Source organism: Aythya marila (assembly GCF_965140915.1).
Source record: "Aythya marila genome assembly, chromosome: 3".
In the NCBI taxonomy this organism is placed as follows: Eukaryota; Metazoa; Chordata; class Aves; order Anseriformes; family Anatidae; genus Aythya; species Aythya marila.
In genome coordinates, this window is record NC_139044.1 from 97,695,962 (window position 1) to 97,716,976 (window position 21,015).

The following is a 21,015-nucleotide window of genomic DNA, read 5'->3' on the forward strand; positions in this document are numbered from 1 at the left end:
TATCCTTCAAAACAGTCAAAGTACTAGAACCCTATGTATCTGTATGATTCCCTTGACATATTTTCTATAAAGATGGTAGAATTTATTCTTGCAACACATATTCTCTGTCTTTGTTAAAGTCACTGTAAAGCATGGCAGAGCAGAAACAGTCAAATTCACTAACTCTAATATTGCTGTCAGCACATTTACTCTAAGACTTCATATCAAGTCTGTAATTGAGACATGGTGATAAGTCCTCTTGGTATTATGGAAAGAACTCAATGTTTAAATTGACCCAATCCAGAAATGCAGTAATAGTGTAGTAGATCTGTTTGAAAATGTTTGGGATCCTAGGCAGATACTAATCTCTTTTGGTATTAAAGCTGTTTTCAAGGGTCAGGCTGGGGATTAGAGGGAACAACTCTGGGCTGAAATATAAGACTGAAAGTGACACAGTCATTTAGTATTCCAGCCAAAATAGATTAGTGAAGAACAGTGACAGAGAAGACTGCAGTCTTGCCGACTTTGAAAAGAGCCCTGGCAAAAGAGAGATCCTAAATGGGACCAGAACCACTACACAGGTCAAAGCTTTACCTTTTCCTGGATTCTTGCATTGTTTCATGAGCCAAGGTGCGTGCCCTCCTGGCACAGAGTCTACATGTTGTTTTTCCCAAGCCAGATGATTCATAATAAGCAGCCTGTCTAGAAGCAGCCCTTCAAATATAAAAGACACTGTTATAACCCAGCAAATCTGGTAAAACATGAACTCACTAAAGTCAAAGAAATTATTTTAAATGAGCTGAATTCCATGACTGAGCACTGTTCAGTAAGAATGCTAGTTTATGCTAGTGCCCTAGTAGCTCTGATTCTCACTTGTCCTTCAGAGGCCTAATGCCTATCATTTGTCGTTGGGGATTGTTAGGCATTTTACTTCATTCAGTTCTATTAAATTTATACTTAGTCTCCAATCTTTCAAGTGCTATTCACTGTACAGTGAATCATGAGGGACCAGGTCATCTAAGAAACAAGGCAGAATCCTTATAATACTGTCTATTTCTAAATATTCCTGCCTCTCTACACTTCATATAACCTTCCTCAAACTCCCTTCTTTCAGAAGGGAATCTGGACAAGCTGTACAGTTAGCTAGGCATCTTAATTACTGAGGAGGGAGCACAGTGATTTTTAAGCAACCAAGATTCAATATTCCAGGCTTCAAGATAAAAAAGAACCTGTATCTTGTTACTAAAACTCTGAGATTTCACATAACAGGAATTGAAAATGTTTTGTTGTTTTGTTTTGGAGGGGAAAAAGGAGAGAGAGAAAAAAAAAAAAAAAAAAAAGCCACCATAATTAGAAATAGCTAAATTCATGAGTAGGAATAGCCAAATTTAGGAGAAGGAATATCCTCATGCCATATGGAATAAGGGGTATTGTGCTGCTGTGATTTCCAATTAATTTCATGGCAATTTTTCTTAAGTCAGATTGAGCTTCAGTCAGAGCCTAAAAAAAGGAAATTCCAAGTTGGAGGTAGTAAACAGAATGGATTCTCAGATCCATCTCAGATCCAAGGATCTGTGTAGATTAGTTGCTGCATAGCTAGAAAGTCTAGCTGTGCTGGTAGAAGAATACTGATAAGTAGCATCCCTGTGGAAGGACTTGGAAGGCTACCATTCTGAGTATGCCACAAACTGGGGAGAGGAGGATGTAAATATCTTGATTCTAAGAACTATTTATCCAAAATAGAAGCATCTCTATGCTACATATGTGAAATACACAGTACTCACTTTCTTGCTGCATATTCCTCAAGTACATATCTTGTCTGAATATTGCGATAGGACTGATCAAAGTGTTTGTGCCTTCTCTGGTAAAATGGCACTGCTAGTGATGACATGCTTCAGTTCGTTACAATCAGCAGTTCCTGCAGGGAAATCACATTTAGCCATAAGTTTCAGACATTTAGGTTTGATATTTTCACATACATACATATACGTGTGTACAGGAACAAATGTATAAAATTTCATCACTTTGTGACAAATAGAGACACCAATTATATATATGCACATCTCAGACTGTATCTTATTAGCCACACAGTAAGTCAAGGAATTACAGATGATAGAGCTAGAAGGTAAATTGTTGGATCATTTTTCCCTTCATGTTGTCATTTAACACCTCTTTAGAAGTTTCCAGGGACAGAAATTTGACAGTTTGAGGGGTATTTTCTAGATATTTCATCTCTCTGCTCTTCAAACGTTTTGCTTTGTCCTTGCTGCAATTTGCACTCACTGTTTCTAGTCCAGTTCACCATGACAACACAAAATAGACTATATCCACTCACTTTTGTAGCAGCCTGTTGAAGGTTTGAAGATTTTTTTTTTTAACATCTTTCAGCTTTCTTATTTAAACTAAACAAAGCTAGGTTTTTCAATTGTTTTTCATGATTTTTCTAGACCTCCAATCAATCTGGTTGTCCTCATTCATAATTTCTCCCACTGTCAGAGAGAAGCAAATTCCCTACTACAGTGTTAGAAGGCAGAGGTGTCCACATCCCTTTACACTCATTAGGAATATGATGATAACTTTTCACAAAAATTGGGAATGCTACCAGCCATGTCCTGAGTAGATGCCAGCTTGTGTAACTACGATCTGCTTCCGTCAGTCCTGTTTGCATAATCATTTGGATATGGGGCCACTTGGCCTAAATGGCTGTGAGTGACTCCAATAGGCAAATGAACAGCCAACACTTTCCCCAAGAGATGGCTCCACTTTGGTGACAACAGAAGCGATTTCCATTCATAAAGTCTATAAAGCAGCTTGCACCAAATCCTAAAGTTTTTAGTTAGGCAGATTCACAAAACATCTGATTTCTTCCTGAAACATAAGGGAAATGCCCCAGCTGTTATGTGGGTTTTTGCCAGGCAACTCTGCTGGGGCACAGACAGAGGGGAGCCTGGGACCCACCTCAAAAGTAAAGCACCACTAGTTCACCCAAAGGTGAACCTGCTTAGCCCTCCCAAGGCCTTCTCCATGGCCCTGGATGTCAGCCCCCAGGCCTCAGCCCCTGCCCCAGTTCCCCACAGCACTTCCCTGCCTGGCCATGTGCCCTGCTGAGAGGAACTGGCCTGAGTGAAAGCCTCAGAACCACACCAAATGTCTGCATTTGTCATAAAAAGCCCCAGAAGTAGGCGGCTTTATGACATATAAAATGAAAGCTCAATAGAATTTGAACAGAAATCCTATAAACTCATTGTAATACAATGTGAACCCCCCTTAATCAATTTCAAAGGTTCTGATACTGACCAATTCAAATCTGTGTTCTATTTCCTATTGTATACCTGGATAGATACACATGCTTTAGGGAGAAAAATGAGTAGTACACAGTTTAAAACTAGAGGAATAACTATTTCAGGAAAACATGTTTCTGGTAAAATGAGATCTAATTCAAAATTAAAGAAACTCAGTCACCACTTGATTGTCAACTTTCAAATTTCAAGCATTTTTTTTGTTTGTTTTATTTATCTTTTTACTACATAAAAAGTACATGCAATCAATTTAGTTCAGTAAAATACTGCTGCAAGTAGTATTTTAAATGTTTATTACTTATGCTGAAAGCAGTGATATTTTCTGTCAGGTAACAGAAATTATCTCAGGTTTTGAAAAATCATTTGCAAAATCTCCATCTAAGAATATGAAAGCAAATATAAAATTGTTAGAAATCATGGATATCATCAATAATTTTGCATTTAAAATTAATGTGACTTTTAAATATTTCTCCTAATTGTACTACTAGCCAGACTGTACATGCAGGAGTAATCATTTTGTACATTTTGTTGCAGCAATTTATTCTTGAAAAATGAATGCTAGATTTCTTATATATTGTATCATGCTTTTAGGAAGAAGCACATAAGATGATTCATTGAAAAACTGTGATTATAAGTTTAGTAAATCCCTCCTTTTTATGTGTTTATTTGGCAATTTTGCCTGAACCCTTCAAAAGCACGCCCTAATTAATTAAAAGCAAACAAACACGCTTTTAAGTCTAAGAAATTGAAAGTTAAAATATGGTAAATTATCTGCAAATACCCTATTTCCAGCATATACAATTATAAATTCCAGCTGTGTCTGATAGTTTGTTTCAGGTGTTCTAGCTGAATATTCTACCTGAGTCTCATGCCCCCATGTCATGACATTCTCACACCAGCTAGTCTTACTTTTCCAAGAAAAATCTCTCTGCAGGTATATTCAGGTATATTTAGGAGGTACAGTTAATTGCAGAAACATCTTAGGGAAAAAAAAAAAAAAAGCCATAAGATTTGGAGGTGAGGTTTTATAATTTACCACCTGACAGCTGCACCTTCTTCACAGCCTATAGTTAGTTACCTTTTCAATCCTTTTTAAAGAGATATGAGAGCTTCAAGTCACGAGTGCAGGAATGAGAACTTTAGGCAAATTACCAGGCACTGCAAGACAAAAATAAAGCAGGTTGACAACATTAGAAAAAGGCATTAAAGAAATATATTACCACATTTCTAGAGAAATAAGAAAGTTAACATCATCCAAATTAGTATATCATGGTTCAATACCTTGCAGAGGTGTGCAATACTGAGCTGACATGATCCTATTTAACTCCTTATATGAGCAACACATTTTCTTGGCTACGTAAACGGTTACACAGACACAGCTCTGACTTCTCCTAATTTTGGTATCTATACATGACATGATGCCTGCAGAGATCTAATACTTATTTTCTTCCTGCAGTCTAACTGTGTGACTATTGTGTACATTACTTTTGACTTTCCCCTAAGTTTGTATGTTAACCAGACAGTTAATGGTATAATGTTCCTTCTGTTCTATTTTTAATAAGCCCTTTCACTTAAATGAAGGTGCAAATGGCAAACCCATGGATTCAGCTGACTCAGCTGTTAAGAGCTACTCATGTTTACGTGTGGCCCAGTTAAACAATTCTATGAATTTATCAAGATGCAATTTATGCGTTGCCGTGTATATAACTGCCCCTAAGATCTGATGTATAAAGGTTGCAGAGTAATGCCTGTGTCTGGATGGATCACAGTCTGGGTTATTTTCATTTCTGATAAAATATCTTAGCCATTTACAGTTCAGCCTCTTCCACTAAATGTAAAACTTACATTTTAACTAGTGTATCTTCTTCTATTAATCAGCACCCATGGTTTCTTAAAATTTGGGTTCAGATGTTCCTTGCATTTACCCAAACAGCTATAGAATAGAAACAGGCATAGCCCTTTGCTCCCAGCCTCCATGCAAGCAATTAACTGAGCTTGTTAGCAGCCAGACTCATTTTGCCTTCTGTTAACACAGAGGGGAGCTGCCTGGCAACAGTTCCAAATGTAATAATCAACAGTTAATTACAATGATGCTTGCAGAGTATGTATTTAATACTTAACAGAGCTGCAACAATGAGTACTGGAAAAGAAAAATCACAGACCCACTGTAAAAACAGCTTTAGCAGAGTCTACGAATACCATAGGGTATCTTGAGTTTGGGATAAGAGAAGTGTCTATTGTCTTCCTAGGAACAAGATGTTGACTGGTTTTCCAGTTTTCTGTTAATATACATTTATGTGAGATATTTGAAACATATCACAATATTTATTCAACTTGTCAGTAACAGAGTTAGGTAACAGGATATGCAGATGACAGCTTAGCCCCACCGAAGTTACTGACTTAGGTAAATCAAGATTTTATTACTGGCAGTGGCTGGATACATACTTATGCTGGCATGTCAATTGGTGGAACTGACCCAATAGCAAGATGGAGGCAATGCTCTATAGAGGCATCAGGGGAAAAGAAAAAAATCAATTTCCCATTGAGAAATTAAAAATTCCATAAAAACATTACAGAAAAGATCATAATCAGAAGAAAGACAATTTAATTGTTTGAATAATTCTAATGAATTAAAAAGCAAATATCAAGTTTTGGTCACCAAGTTCTACTAGTATGTGACTGCAAGAGTGAACTGAAATATATGGTCTGTGTGTCACAAAAAAAAAAAAAAAAAAAAACAAAAAACAAAAAAAAAACCTTTGAATCCATCCATGCAGATCCTATTAACTTCCCTGGATTTTTATTTCAATAAAAAGATCTAGAGTTACAGGCCAAGGATTTTTTAGGATGTTCCTCTCAAATTTAGTTTCTCACCTTCAGTCTTTTGGTGGAACATAGCACAGTTGTACTCCTACATTTTTATTTTTAATTCCTATATATTTCTGTGATTGTAAATGGTGATCCTGACATCAGCAGGACCTAAACTGCACTAATCTGTGTGCTGTATAAACCACTCAGAGGACTATTAAATGCAAACAAAAATATTAGGCCAACTAAAATGCCCTTAAAGATTAATGATATAAAACACAATTTTAGTGAATTAGAAATTCACTAAAAAATTCACTAAATTCACTTAAAAATTCACTAAAGAAATTCGCTAAATTTAGTGAATTTTTAGTGAATTAGACTAGTTTGCACAAATATACGTTTCTTCACGTTTAGTAGCATGTATATGACAATTTATGTGCATGAATAAAAGTGTAAAACTTATGAGTAGAGGGCAGAGTTCCCAGGCCAGGATATGCATAGTTTCAAGCCATAGTAATACTAACCTGAATAGAAAGCAATAATCTAGGACCATGTGACAGGGGGCCACATTCTTGAGCTGGAAGCCAAGGGTCTGATATAGAGACATTGTTAGTTTGATAAGTGAGTTAATTTAAGATTTAAAGTACAGGCAGTAAATTCTAGCATGATCATTCACCTAGCCTCAGAGAGCAGGCACACCACCAAGTAAATTGATGGATGGGATTGACAAATGCCATGGGAAAGAGAACATGGTTGTGTTCACCATAGATAGAAAACTTGCATTCGTACACTCAGGAGGCTCCTGTCATGAGGGATGCACTATACAGCATGTACTTTCTCTGCCTGACCTGCCAATGTTATACCATGCAACTTGCACTTTCTTTGCTGATCTCTGTCCTTGTCCATCTGCAAGTGCCAAAAATGTTTCTCAGGTTCTGCCCTCACGTAGCCTATCTTCCTCATTCTGGCTGAAAGATCAGTACATCCTGCTCCTAAATGCATATCCTCATTCTTGAGCTTCCTCTGCATCTCATCTTTCTTAAATGTCTTTGAACTTTTGCACTGAATCAAGAGTTTGTCCTGATTTTCCCCATGACATAGGAGCTGGTCCTTCTACCTGTCTGTGGTTCTGCTTGCTGTTCTCCACATCACTCAAAGTTTTTTTGGAAGCTCTGTTTTTTCAACTTATATGCCCATCATACATTAAAGTCCATGATATTTATGTGATAAAATATATTTAATTCCATACTACCTATATGTCACAACGGAAGATTAAAAAATAAAAATAAAATAAAAAACACCTCCCAGTCATCAGTTGCTTCTAATGACCTTTTTTAAAGAATTATCACTCTACCTCAGAAAACATATGGTCCTTTCCAGATGGTTATATCAATCCTGTAGAAATTACAACAGATACATAAGAACATTTTCCCCCAGGAAATTCACTTTGGTGGAAATCTTGTAAAGCCTGCATGAATCATTATGTGGCTCCTAGACACTGCAGTCTAAAACAGAATAGTATGTAAAGAGTCTGGTAACATCTTCCTCATTTCAGTAATAAACTTCTAAAATGCTAATATTTCTGTTCAGTCTTTTATCTCTGTATGTGTGTTTTTAGATCTTATACAGGAAATTAAGCTCTGTGTATGAAAAAGGATGAAATAAAAAGAAAAATATCTACTGTCATTTCCAAACACTTGTCTTTCACATTGAAGTTATTTTGTTTCTCCATAATAAAAATTCAGGTTTTTTTGTTGTTTTTTTTTTCTTTTTTTTTGACAACAGAATACAAATGCTTTTGAAATTAAAAAAGCATATGAAATTTCCAATGCTTAAACCATATGGAATTCCAGACATTAGTCATCAAGTTCTAAGACTCCTTGTCTTTTCTTTCCTTGTCTTATCTTTATCTACATCATTGCATCATATTTTACTGATCACACCTCCTTTGTCTGGGAATAGTGTTAGCCTAAAAACTGGTTTTAAACAAAAATCTTGTGGACAACAGCAACAGGTTCAAGTCATCTCCAGAACTAGACATTACTTGCCTCATTAAACCTAAAAAAAGAATTCTCTCACTGATTTCTAGACAACTGAATGTCCAACAAAGCAACACTTTCACATCACATCTATTTTTTGTTAATAAATTAATATGTTTTGAATAAGCAAACATTTAACAACTCACAAAATAAACCTGCTTGCAAAGACATAGAGGTATATTACAGGTATATATAACACATATACGATTACTTAGAACGTGAACCTTGACCTTGTAATAGTCTCTGAATGGTTTGTTTCACCTTCTAAGTTAGTGTGGAGATGATTTGGCATATATGGTGCATGCTGATGGTCACAGCTGTAACCACTGATGGAGTTAACCCCCAGCTATTCTCTGCAGCATGTAGATAGGAGGCAGAGACAAGGCTCTGTCCCCCTGCGTACCCTTCCCTCCAGTGAAGTCACTGCAGTGCAGAGGAGTACCAGTTCTTGCATGCTTGTTAGTCTAAAAAAAATACATAATTTTGGCTTTTCCACAACTCTCACAATGGAAGGGAGTTGAGATCCCATCCTCATCATCTAATCAACATATAACCTAGAGAGAACGACCATTTAAAGAGAACCATCCATTTAACCCACTGATGTAGGTACTTTCTTATCAATTCGTAATATTATTTCACTGGGAATTAAATGAGGCTGAATTTGACCTGACATTTTGCCATCCTAACACTCCAAATACAAGAGTTGCAACAAGTTCCAATAAAGTTTTAAGATTCCCCTTCACTTGGCTAGTGTACTACATGGACAGCAAGGAGTATGAGACAGTGAGATGGTGAAAGTCAGTCACTTCCCATCATCCCAAGCTTTATTATCTCTCATTATGATATTTTCATTGGCTTGCAGGTATTATCAACCCACAGGCAAAGATTCAAGAGCATGAACAGGACTCTATCAGTGGTATTTAGCTGGAATCTTCATGTGGCACAGAACACATCACGTAGCCTAAAGCAATACAGACACCAGAAAAGTGTCTTCTGAAGATGTATTGAAAAGTAGGATAGACAAAAAGTGGAACTTTCTGTCCCAGCTACATTCTGTTCTTCAGCACACCAAATAGTTTTGCCAGCTACTATAAAATGTATTCTATGCTTAATTATTTGTTCACAGACTTCACAAATATCATGCTTTATCTCTTCATACAGCATAAACCCACAAAAAAAAAAAATGTGGCACTGTCAATATACATGCAACTGTGAAAGCACATTGGCCAATAGAACTGGAGATTGGGATAATTTAGTTCTGTAAAAGCAGAAAAAAATAAAAAAATAAAAAAAAAAAAAAGAGGAAATGTAATATGCAATAAAATCAAACTGACCATGCACAAAATAAAACACTTTCCTTTTTGTTTGTCTTTTCATCAATTAATCTGTATCCCTCTTAATGCTGGTTCTCCCCAAGGAAGGGGAATAATAATTCATTTTGCACAGAAAAGCACCCAACACTTTCCCCATAATCCCCACTTGTTCTGAACAAGAACAAGCTAGATGAAGAAGGGACTTACCAAGGATATAGAAATATTGCAAAGCAGAGAGGAAGACCAGCCTTTCCCAGCTTAGCAAACTCTGGCTGAGGAAAATAAAAATAATTCCCCTGTCTGAAGGCTACTGCCCCTTCACTCCCATTTAAGGGCAGATGCAATGCTATATTTAGCACTAACCAAGTGATTCTCCCAAAACTGAAGTCAGCCTAATAGGCAATAAGGGTATGATATAAGGGTGGAAGAAAAGCCCTATCCCATATGCAGTTTTGAGCTGTATTTTTATAAAAGATAGACCTTACTTCTAAATAAAGCAGTTTCATTAAAAGTGGGGTTTCTTTTCCCAGCAACACCAAGCACATGGAAATCTGTTTAATGTGAGGAAACAGTTTAAACATTTTGTTTAGAAATGGTTGAATTTTTAAAATAATTAGTAACTTAGAAGACCTGTGAGGAGCCATAAACTCCAGAATCGTATTAGAGATATGAGATTCCCTTGGTGCCTCAGGCTGTAAAATGAGCCTCCCTGTTGCCTCCTTAAGAACTCCCTGGATTTTGAAGAACACGGCTGCAATATGTTAAAACATAGCAAATATATAAAAAGCCTATTAACATGGGCTTAAAGAAAGCCCAATTGCTACTCACTGTTTCCATCTCCGTAATGTCACCAGTCAACCCAAGAGAGTTTTCTCTGCTTCTTGTGGGTAAAATAGGAGAAATTAATAATCAGAGGCATATACAAGCAGAGAAAAAAAACATACCCAAAGCTCACAATTCTGAGAGATTGATGGTCCCTGATTACTACCAACTAAAATGGAGGTTCAATGCCTGTAGGGTTCGTAGATTTACATCTGGCAGCTTCAAGGCAGAAGCATGGATGCTATCATCACACAGCACCATGGTGGTGCTCAGACACATCCAGAAGAGGTAGAGGAGCAGCATTGCTTTGCAGAGCTGGTGAGCATGGGCTCAGTGGTGGTGCCCTGCTCAGGTGGTGAGCAACCCTGTAGGGTTTTGTCTGGTGACATGACTGCATATAGAATGAGGGAAGGGAAGGGAAGGGAAGGGAAGGGAAGGGAAGGGAAGGGAAGGGAAGGGAAGGGAAGGGAAGGGAAGGGAAGGGAAGGGAAGGGAAGGGAAGGGAAGGGAAGGGAAGGGAAGGGAAGGGAAGGGAAGGGAAGGGAAGGGAAGGGAAGGGAAGGGAAGGGAAGGGAAGGGAAGGGAAGGGAAGGGAACTCTGACAAGTCTTTGTGACAAACATAAAGAAACAATCACATCCTCTTATTATGTATGGAAATAAGGATAACATGTCTGGGAATATATGGCACACGTAATCACACCTCATGATTGGGCTCATAATGACATAAACAGTAAGTCAGCAACACCTAATAAGTAAGCAATTAATTAATGTCCAAAATATTGAAAACAACAAGATCCATTTTCAATTCACATATACAAGAAGGGGATCAAGACCAAAGTCACTAAGTGGCAATTAAGATCTTTCAGTGCTTGCTATAAGAAACTTTAGTACATGAACAGTGCACTTCTAGGTCACACTTTTTTTCTAATGCATACATGTCAGGGAAGCAGAAAAGGATGTGGAAAAACCTTTAACCAGCTGATTCTAATCACATCTACAATATTCATCCGAGGTGCTTAAATAGGTCTGGTTAAGGATTTTTCCTACTTTCTTATCATCAGAGACTACCATTTGCTTGACACAGACTTCTGCCTTCCTCCCATCGATCTTAAATTATAACTCAGTCTGACAGAATTAGAACTGCAGAGACAGACGCAGTGGAATGAGTGCATATGCACTGAGCGTAGATGTTACTTCAGAAGCAGCTGTCAAAGTGATTAGTGTGTAATAAACCAGAGCAAACCTACTTCACTTACATAGCTCCCTCTCTCCCATTTTCCTTTGGGAAGGAAGAGGTTGGTTTGCAGGAAAACTTTAAAGTTCTCATTACACTCCCTGCTTTTAATTTCTTGTTCTATATTTATTATCTATACAGAAACAGAGAAATGTACAGCCTGCTCTGTCTGCCTTTGCACTTGAGCTCTCTTCTATTTTAAGTTGTTTCCTCAGGGTGTGGTTGGATGTCAAAAATGAGAAAGTGCAACCTAAGGGCTGTGGGGAACAGGCCAGGGGCAGGACCCAGTCATGCAGGGGTGCTGGCCCCAGGTTGTCTCCAGGTAAGTCAGAAAATGAATTATCCTTTTCATTATAGACATTCACAAAACAGGAAGGGGAAGGGGAAAATGCAATATTGTATTATTTAGTGGAAATGAAATTTAGGTGGCAAAACACCTACCATTCAAAAATTATTCAGCATTTTAATCATAAAACAATTTACATTATGTCCTCACACAGTCTTCCTCCCTGATGCTGAAGGCATTTTCCCTGATCCCCGCACTTCCCAAACAGAAATTCTTTCCCAAGAGGTACTTTTTTAAAGCCAAGATTAAGCAGGGTATCAAAAGGATTATTCAAGCACTTAAAACTGAGCATGTGCTAAAATCTTTTAGTGAATGTGGCCTTTTGGAATTACCCCTCAACCTTATACCAATCCCTTGATGTGGGATGTTTAAATGTATACAAGCTTAAGTAATGGTTTAGCTATTCCCATTAAGGGGGAGTCCAAGATCTGAAATGGAGTTTAGGAAAAAAAAAAAAAAAAAAAAAAAAAAAGCAGCATTAGCTTTGTAGCTACTAGGGGAAACATCAAAACAGCATTGAAATGAAATGTAATGGTATTAAAAAATGTATGTTTGTTGCCTTCAAGGGTGCCTTAATGGTGGCCTTGTGCTTTTGCCTTTCTCCATTTCCAAGAAAATGTTATTCATCTTTGTAAGGCAGCTTCTGAAGTCTGGCTTTGTTAATATTTTAGCTCTTGATTTCTTCAAATGCTTTTAGTATATTTATAGTTTCATATGAACTAAGAGCTTGGAAACTAGAAATGAAATTCCTCATTTCAGCAGCAGTCCTAATTATTTACAAAGCCCTGTGGTGAGGTTTTTAAAGCCTCGTCATAAGAATAGATCTTGTACACTAGCAATCGTTTCTTGGATTTTTCTTCACAGTTACCCAGGTCTTAGCATCTCCCTTGGCATTATGAATGAAAGACAAAACAACAGATAAAAATCCAGCCATATAAAAAAGAAATCAGGCTCTTTCCTCAGTTACCACCTTCAGTCAGAAGCTCAAAATTATCCAGTATGAGGTCCAGGTATATGGCAAATATAATGTTCACTATTCAAAAGGGCAGAATATATGCAGTACCCTAAAATTGTCTTGTGAATCTAAATGATTTAATTCACAAAATGTTGGGGGTCGATGCTCTTGTTTATCAAGGTTAGCTAACAAGAGAGCAGTAACAGCTGCACATGACTGCTGACAGCCCTGTAAATGTGTTCCTACAGCTGAGCACAGATACCCAGGGGAAAACACACCTGACTGCCTCTCACAGGTGGGCAGAGGACAACCCCATCCCAGCTCCTAAGAAGCTTGCATAATTCTTTCTCTACCTCCTTCCTTCTGCTTCTTTTCATTTTTCTTGATGCAATTCCTTTTCCTTTAGTAGAGCCTTTTTTTTTTTTTGATGAGTGCCCAACTCACATGTATTTTAAGGCTGGCTACATGCAGCTGCACACTGCTGAAAGCTCAAACTAACCCTCCCAGAAACGAGGACAGGCTGTGTCAAGATGAGTCCATGGGAGAGTGAGGATGTTAGAAGAAGGAGGGGACACTTGCAACCAAGGGAAGGCTGTGCAGCTCCTAGGAGAGAGGACAGCAACAGCTGCAAAAAGCACTTGCTAGAGGCAGTTTTAAGCAGCCAGATGAGGATTTTCTATAGGCAATTCTACAGAGCTAGGCTAACTGCATCCAGAACATCAGACACTGCCAGTATGATCCCTCAAACAAATGCTAAAATACCTGAATATACAAAACGTTGCATTATTTTCTCCCTGCAAAATAAGATAAAGTGAGCCTCTTGACAAGTATCCTTATTTATATTTAAGGCAAGCATGCCCATGAGTTGCAGTGAGTCAACCTTTTGAAAGATATTTAAGCTGTAATGTGTCACTCTGCTGTCCAAGGACCTACTCTGGAGCACATCAGAGTCAGCGGTAAGGTTTTACTGACTCAGGAAAGCTCTGAATCATATCCTTCTTGATTTAACGCCTCTATAAAGAGTTGACAGAGGGTTAGGTCAAACACAAACTGAAAATATAGGGTTGCCTCATGCAGCAAAATGTTTCAACTTCTTATTTTGTGAGTTACTGGAATTGGCAACAAAAATATATTTTCCACTGCTTTGGACAGCATGAAATACTTGAAAGCTGGTAACGGGCTGACAGGAATATTTTAACCAAAATCAGGGTTTCACACAGTCGGATTGCTTACCTAAATATGTTTTGCAAAATTTTAGGGTAAGCTGAGCAAGTTAGTCTCTTGCCAGTGACTTGAAGTTACTTCAGAAATTGCAATTTATTTATTTATTTATTCACATCTTTTGGAAAGTTTATGATAAAGCTTAATGAAAACAGCAGCACTGACTACAATTTGCTGACTGCGGTTAGGTAGACAAGCTAACTAACCGTGGGAGACCCCACTAGCAGTATGTAAGCAGCTCTTTCTCCATTTACCATTACAACCTATTTTTCAACCAGGTACAGAGATAAGATAGTGATTATGTCTTACCCTGGTACCTTTATTCTAGTATCACACAACACCTAGTGAAATGTTCTCCAGGTATCTGCTGTAGCAACCCCAACCTTTATCAACTAATCTGAGTGTCCTCCACCCACCTGATACCCCTGCCTGGACCCAGGGCCTGGTGAGTCCATCCTAGAGTTTGCCAGCAAATGACACATGCACATCCCACACACACTCATTTTGGGGAAGATAAAGATACTTGGCACCAGGCACACAGGCTGTCACCCACAGCCCTGCCCCCAGGCACCCAGTTGTTTCCCCCAGTAGCTGGTTTGGGGACACACACCATTTGTAGCCTAGTGGATGGAGGTTAAATACCCCCACTGGTTCCAGTCACTGGCTCTGGGGCCTTGCTGGCTCCAGCAGCTGGCACCAAATTCACTCACACTGGTCCCCCCAGTAGCTGGGGGTCACTCACACACACAGGATGGAGAGTGAGGTTGCACAGAGAGACATTTTAAAAGGGGTATAAAGAAAATACGACAGACAGCCATGATAAGGCACAGGGCACAGTCAGACAAGCATGCTTATACACAACAGGCCCCTTTAACACCTGTATCTGTCTCTTTCCTCTTTTGTTGCCCCCCCATTCCCTTCCCCCTAAACACTCCTTCATCAGTTTGCACAGTTCTACCAGATCCTACCCTCCCATCCAGCACTCAGGATCCCCCCACAATTCCCCATATTTCCCCAGTTTACAATCTTATCAGTTGCAAATCCAGGTTAGCCTTTCTGGGATAGCCCTTTAGTCAGTGTGACTGGCAAGTTTTGTTTCTTCTCACAGTCTCCATCACTGTTTGTCAGGTCTGTGTCTCTATGTTTGTTTATTGACCACCTTTTCTCATCATCCTGATTTTAGGAGCTCCTCCATCAGATCGTGTTGCTGGAATAAATGTTCTCCACCCCACTACCCTTCTCTAAGGAGTGCCACAAACCAGGTTTGTTACTGGTCAATGACTTTGTCATTGTTAGTCAGACAGGTTTTTTGTCTCTGCTTGGCCCTCCTCTTTTCCTCCTCATCCCATTTGACAAGGTCACATCACCTTACTGAGAAAAAACATTTTCCCATTCCACATACCTTCACGCAGATAACATGGAAATTATCTGCTCCTGCTTCACAGGGAAAATGGGAGAAGGAACCAAGTACGTAACAGATCACACGGCAGGTCACCTGCATGACGAGTCCAATGTGAGAGCACGTGTGAACACATCTAATGGTATCGCGTTCAGGCATATCCTGCTATTTAGAGTTACTGAACTTTGTGTGACATGTCCATCAGTTAGTGTCACCGAAAGCATGTAGCTATGCAGTGTGTGGCCTCTGCCACACATGATACACTATCTGACTTACATATGCATGTAAATGCCTTCTAGAGCTGTAAGCCTTCAGTATATGCCTGGCAGCAGGTAATTCTCATTAGAAAACATGATATTATTTGGTTCCAGGACTAAATTGCTCACATGCACAGCTGCTTAAAGGAATGATACAGTGGAAATCTGAACAGGATTTCACTGTAAACAGGCAAGAACTATTGGAAATGCAGCCTGGGAACAATTTTATTTAGGAATGATAGCAGCTGTACCCTGTAATTCCCGTTCTTTGCTACTGCTGGAATTCTCTGAAGGAATTTGTAAGTTATATGAGTTCTGGAAGTTATAAATGAAAGGATTGAGTTCAACACAAATAGGTACAACAATAAGTACTCTGAGATTGTTGGTCCAAGTAAGGCTCCCAATTTACAATATTTTTAAAGAGAGAATTTGGCATTTTTAGTGACAACAAGGGAAGAAGCCCCTGCTTTGAAGAAGTGCCAATGAGTCTCATTGATCCTTCTCCAACCACCCTGCAGTTTCATCTCTGGGTCTTCAAGAGCAGTGCTGCAGTCCTGCTAGTGCTTCAAACTAAGATACATTTGGCACTTACCAGCTCTCACCATTACTATTACCACTCCTCAGTCATTACACAGCTAAAAGTGTTCCTGATGGGAGGTTTTGCTGAATTCTTTGCCCATGCCATTTAGTTGTTAATTTACTCTTCTCACACTCTAGCATTCAGTTGTCAATAAATCAGTCACCCAGTGTAGTTGACACCAGCATCCTTCATCCTCAAGTTAAAGAATTATTTGACTTCAAAGAGTGTTTTTACCCAAGTAAAGGTAAGTCAGTTTTCCCACACTAACACTCCTCACTTTCAAATGCAATTTATACAAGTTATTCATATTTTATTATGTTTAGTTTTCTCCATAGGTCATCTAAACAATGTCTTGTTTTGTGTCCTAGGCTTGCTGAGTATTCTTCTGCAACTATATTTTTATTACAAGGCAATATTTACATTGCTGACTAAAGAACTTTTACAGATAGATGTATATATATTTTGGCTCCTACCTTACCGATATCTGAATCAAATCAGTTGTGCATTATTGTAGACTTCAGATATACAAATAGCTTAATAGTATTACAGAGATGGCAGTATATTTTATTCTCCACAGGCAGCATAAAACCTATTTTGTTCTTGAATTTCTATTGCAATAAGGCAGCATTAGGTACCACTCTGGATTCTACTGTAAAGTATCTAAATAATAGGTAAGCAGATTCTGTGATCTGCAAGACCAAAAAGGGCCTTCTTCCAGCTTAATAAATATCTTGAGGCCCTGATCACACCAGAGCTGCAGAGAATGTAAAGCTTTGAATGCTCAGGACAGCTGTTCTCCTTCCCTGCCTCAGTGGCCTGCCTGGTTATGCTTGTACCTGATCCAATCCACTGGCAGCGTTCCCCAAGTGACACAAATACTACAGCAGAGGAGGAGAGGAAAATATCTCAAGCTGAGTGCAGTCGTCAAGATGTCTGGGCATTTACAAGAAGACAACAACAACAGCAACATCATAACATGGCAGCAACCACTGGGATTGCTTAGGACACCTCAGGGAGTGACAGATACTTGCCTTCTCCCTGAGAAAGGGACACAAATTAGCTGTTCAGTTTCCACTGCATGGGAACTCTTCAGTGGAAAGATAAAGTTTGAGACCAGAAGAATCATCATGGCCATCTTATTTATACCTCACGGTCTATTCAGTTATGTTTGCTACTTTGGTACAGTGACATCATGAAATTAATAAAATGGGCTGAAGCACATTTTCTATAAAAGGAAATCTGTCTTCATTTGGATATGTACAGAGATTAATTCTTCCCTGTTCCTTGTACATTGCTCCAACATTTAATCACACTTGCTGTCAAAAAGTTGTACTTTTTTTCTTGAATTGGAATTTTACCTAGTATTGCCTTCCATCCAGTAGTATTTGTTGGCTTCTCAGTTAATTTTTTTTAAAGGAAAAAAATAAAACAAAAAACAGTATTTTTTTTCCTGTGAAGGTCCTCATGCACCTATACTAGGGCCACTTATTAGGGGTTGGGAATGCCTCAATAATAGAAAGTATTCACCAAAGTGTTTACAGAATAAAACCCACTCTATTAGCACTGGTGAGGCCACACCTGGAGTACTGTTTCCTGTTCTGGACCCCCCAAGTACAAGACAGACATGGACATACTGGAAAGAGTCCAACACAGGGCCACAGAGATGATCAAGAGATTGGAACACCTCTCCTATGAGGAAAGGCTGAGAGAGCTGGAACTTTTTAGCCTAGAGAAGAGGAGGCTCAGTGAGGATCTCATCAATATATATAAATATCTGAAGGGAGGATACAATGAAGACAGAGCCGGGCTCTCTTCAGTAGTGCCCAGCACTACGACAAGAGGCAATGGGCAGAAACTGGAACACAGGAGGTTCCATCTGGACATCAGGCAACACTTCTGTGCTGTGCAGGTGATGGAGCACTGGCACAGGTTGCCCAGAGAGGTTGTGGTGTTATTAAAGATCTTCATTAAAGATCTTCATAAGCCACCTGGACATGGTCCTTGGCAACCTGCTCTGGATGTCCCTGCTTAAGCAGGGCTTTTAGTTGAGCCAGATGACCTGCAGGGGTTCCTTCCAGCCTCAATCATTCTGTGATTCTGTGAAATAGAGAATATAGGGATAGAGGCAGATAAAGGAGTACCAGACATAGTACTGATCAGCAGCTAGGTATTTTCTGAGGGTGTGAACACCACTTCACCTTCCCACTGCAACTGCTGGACAGAATATCTGTTTCTGACTATGATGCTGGTGCAGCCCACTAGCACGCAGTAGTCAGGTATTCTGTGAAATGTTGGAAAGGACTGAAGAAGAAGAAAAAGGTTTGCTTTAGGATGTTTATAATTGTCATTTTCCAGACAAGGGAGGAAATAGAGTGATTGATTAGACAATATTAGAAGTAGGCAATGAAATAACAAAAAAGTTTGCATTATATGTTGACCTTTGGAAAATCAATTGGAGATGAGGGAAAGACATAGGTCATGATAAACTTTAAGCAATGGAAAAAATAGTTTGCAGTAGCACATTAAAAGAAAAAAAAAAATCTGAAGAAAGAAGAAACTTGTAGAAAGAGGAACCATGTCAAAAGTACACCTTAGGGTTATGATCTTTTCAGAAGCTTCCTGGGGGATACTAACTGAGCAAGACTGCATTGCATTCCTGTACTGCGATACAAAAGCCCAAACTTGAACTTTAGCTGTGTGCATACAGAAAGACAGTATACTGTGCTTTGTAGATATTTGTTTCCTGTTTAATCTTAATGCAGTGAGAGTAAATGTGTAAAGAGTGTAACAATGACTGTGACAGCTTCTGGCTGAAAGTCTGGCTGACAGCTTGGAAGGTCATTTCTTCAGAGGAATCATGAAAGGAGCCAACAAACAAAGGTATGTGGAAGGGAAAGTAAGAACTGTCTTCTGGACTTCATGAGTTTAAATGGGCAACAAGTGAGGCCAGGGTTTTTGTGGATCTCTGATCTACTGTGTTTTAAACTCACACACAATAAATCTGGTACAGAAATAATGCCTCCATTCCTGTTTTTTAAAAAATATGGCACTGAAAAGAGAGCAAATCGCTGCACATATATGTCCTTTCTAATAGAAAGGACGTGTGCAGTGTCACACCTTTTCCAATGGAAGTATGGCAGAAATTTCCTAGTGTGTCGCATGCCCTGGAAAATAATTATGCATAATGCGAAACACATGGAGATAGTCCATTAAAGCCCCAGTAATATAGAGCAGCTGTTTCAATATTTGGACTTCTGCCTCACAGTAGGCCTTGCTCATTATCACTTTTTGCTCTTCCCCCCACACACCCCCAACTCCCTCCCTCCTTAATAATCTTCAATAAGCAAGAGAAAAAGGAGGTCTTCTGTTATTGATGCCAGACAAGGAGATGAGAGGATGACCAGGAAAATGCTACTGTCTTTCACCACTCACCAAGACACAGAATCATCAGGGTTACATAGGGCTTACCAGCATAACTGGTTGTGCCATCCCTCAATCTACAGGCAGTCACATGTCCTGTTGAGGGACCTCAGTGACAGCTGGAACACAGTGGGCTGATGCTGGTCCTGAAAATAGCCCTCTACATCCAGCCCTCCTGAACACATAGCTGCAGAGGTACCATGATCCTCTCAAGGATCCCTTAACCTGCAATTGGAAAAAAGAGGAAGAACAATTTTCTGGCAAGCAGCACAACACATCTGTTTGCCTTGGTCTTTGAATTCTTCCTAAGTACCTGCTATTTTCTACAGTCAGGGAGAGGAAAGTAGATGTACCTCTGAATTTTGGTCATTCTTAAGTTAAGATAACATTTGTAAAATATGCACCGAGGAATCTTAAAGAGGAAAACATCAAAGAATTGGTTTGTATTCCAGAAGCTAATAAATATTTTTGGTGAATGTAATCTGTTGAAAGAAATGACTAGGAAACAACAACTAAGTAAGAAGGTAAGACAAATCAGAGTGCACATAAAAGATATCAGAAGAGGAGCCAAGTACAATGACGTCTTTCTAGGTAGATACATTACAGTTAAAGATCAACACCAAAGATCAACAACTCCCTCCAGGAAAGAATTTTAATAGTAACTGTCTTATATAAGGTGTTTACATTTCATAATATTCAGAATCATCTCAGATTTCTTTAAACACTCAAGGTAGTTTCATGACTTGATAATCTTTCCCTCCATTTACAAGACTACTGATTAATATTTCATTTGCCAACCTTGGATTAATTGTTATGTACATTATTAAAGTTTGCATACATAAACATTTCCAGTGAAATGCCATGAAGATGATTAAGGAATTGACAAATGAGGAGAGGCTGAGGGAGCTGGGACTGTTCAGCCTGCAGAAAAGAAATCTCAGGGGGATCATATGAATATGTATAAATACCTGAAGGGAAGGTGTAAAGAAGATGGAGCCAGGCTCTTTCCGGTTGTGTCTGGTGATAGAACAAGAGGCAATGAACACAAACTGAAATGAATGACAGCCTGTTTATACACAAAGAAAAGTTTATTTCCGGTAAGGGTGGTCCAGAGATCCTTTCCCACCTCAACCATTCTGTTATTTATGATTATCTGCCAGGAAATGTGGCTCCCTGGGGCAGCCAGGCAGGGCCTGGCACCAAGCCCCATCTCCATGGCAGCTGGGGGCACCAGTGCAGCTCCAGCTCTGGGCACTGGGCAACTCCCTGGGACAGAGACAGGCCAAGGATGGGTCAGCCAGGACATGGGCCCACTCAAGGACCTGGCTTGGGAAATTTCAGA

General features: G+C 39.1%; 1 protein-coding gene across 2 annotated transcripts in view; it reads right to left on the reverse strand.

Moving 5' to 3' along the window:
- Positions 1 to 9,707, reverse strand: part of MYOM2 (myomesin 2) — a 77,883-nt gene extending 68,176 nt beyond the window's left edge. For both annotated transcript variants that reach the window (XM_082756844.1, XM_082756843.1), the window contains exons 1-4: positions 9,646 to 9,707; positions 4,357 to 4,436; positions 1,764 to 1,897; positions 574 to 693 (exon numbers count right to left, since the gene is read on the reverse strand). In XM_082756844.1, the coding sequence (XP_082612970.1) occupies positions 574 to 693; positions 1,764 to 1,870 (227 nt within the window). In that variant the 5' untranslated portion in view covers positions 1,871 to 1,897; positions 4,357 to 4,436; positions 9,646 to 9,707. The remainder of the gene's footprint in view (positions 1 to 573; positions 694 to 1,763; positions 1,898 to 4,356; positions 4,437 to 9,645) is intronic.
- Positions 9,708 to 21,015: the final 11,308 nt, after the last annotated feature.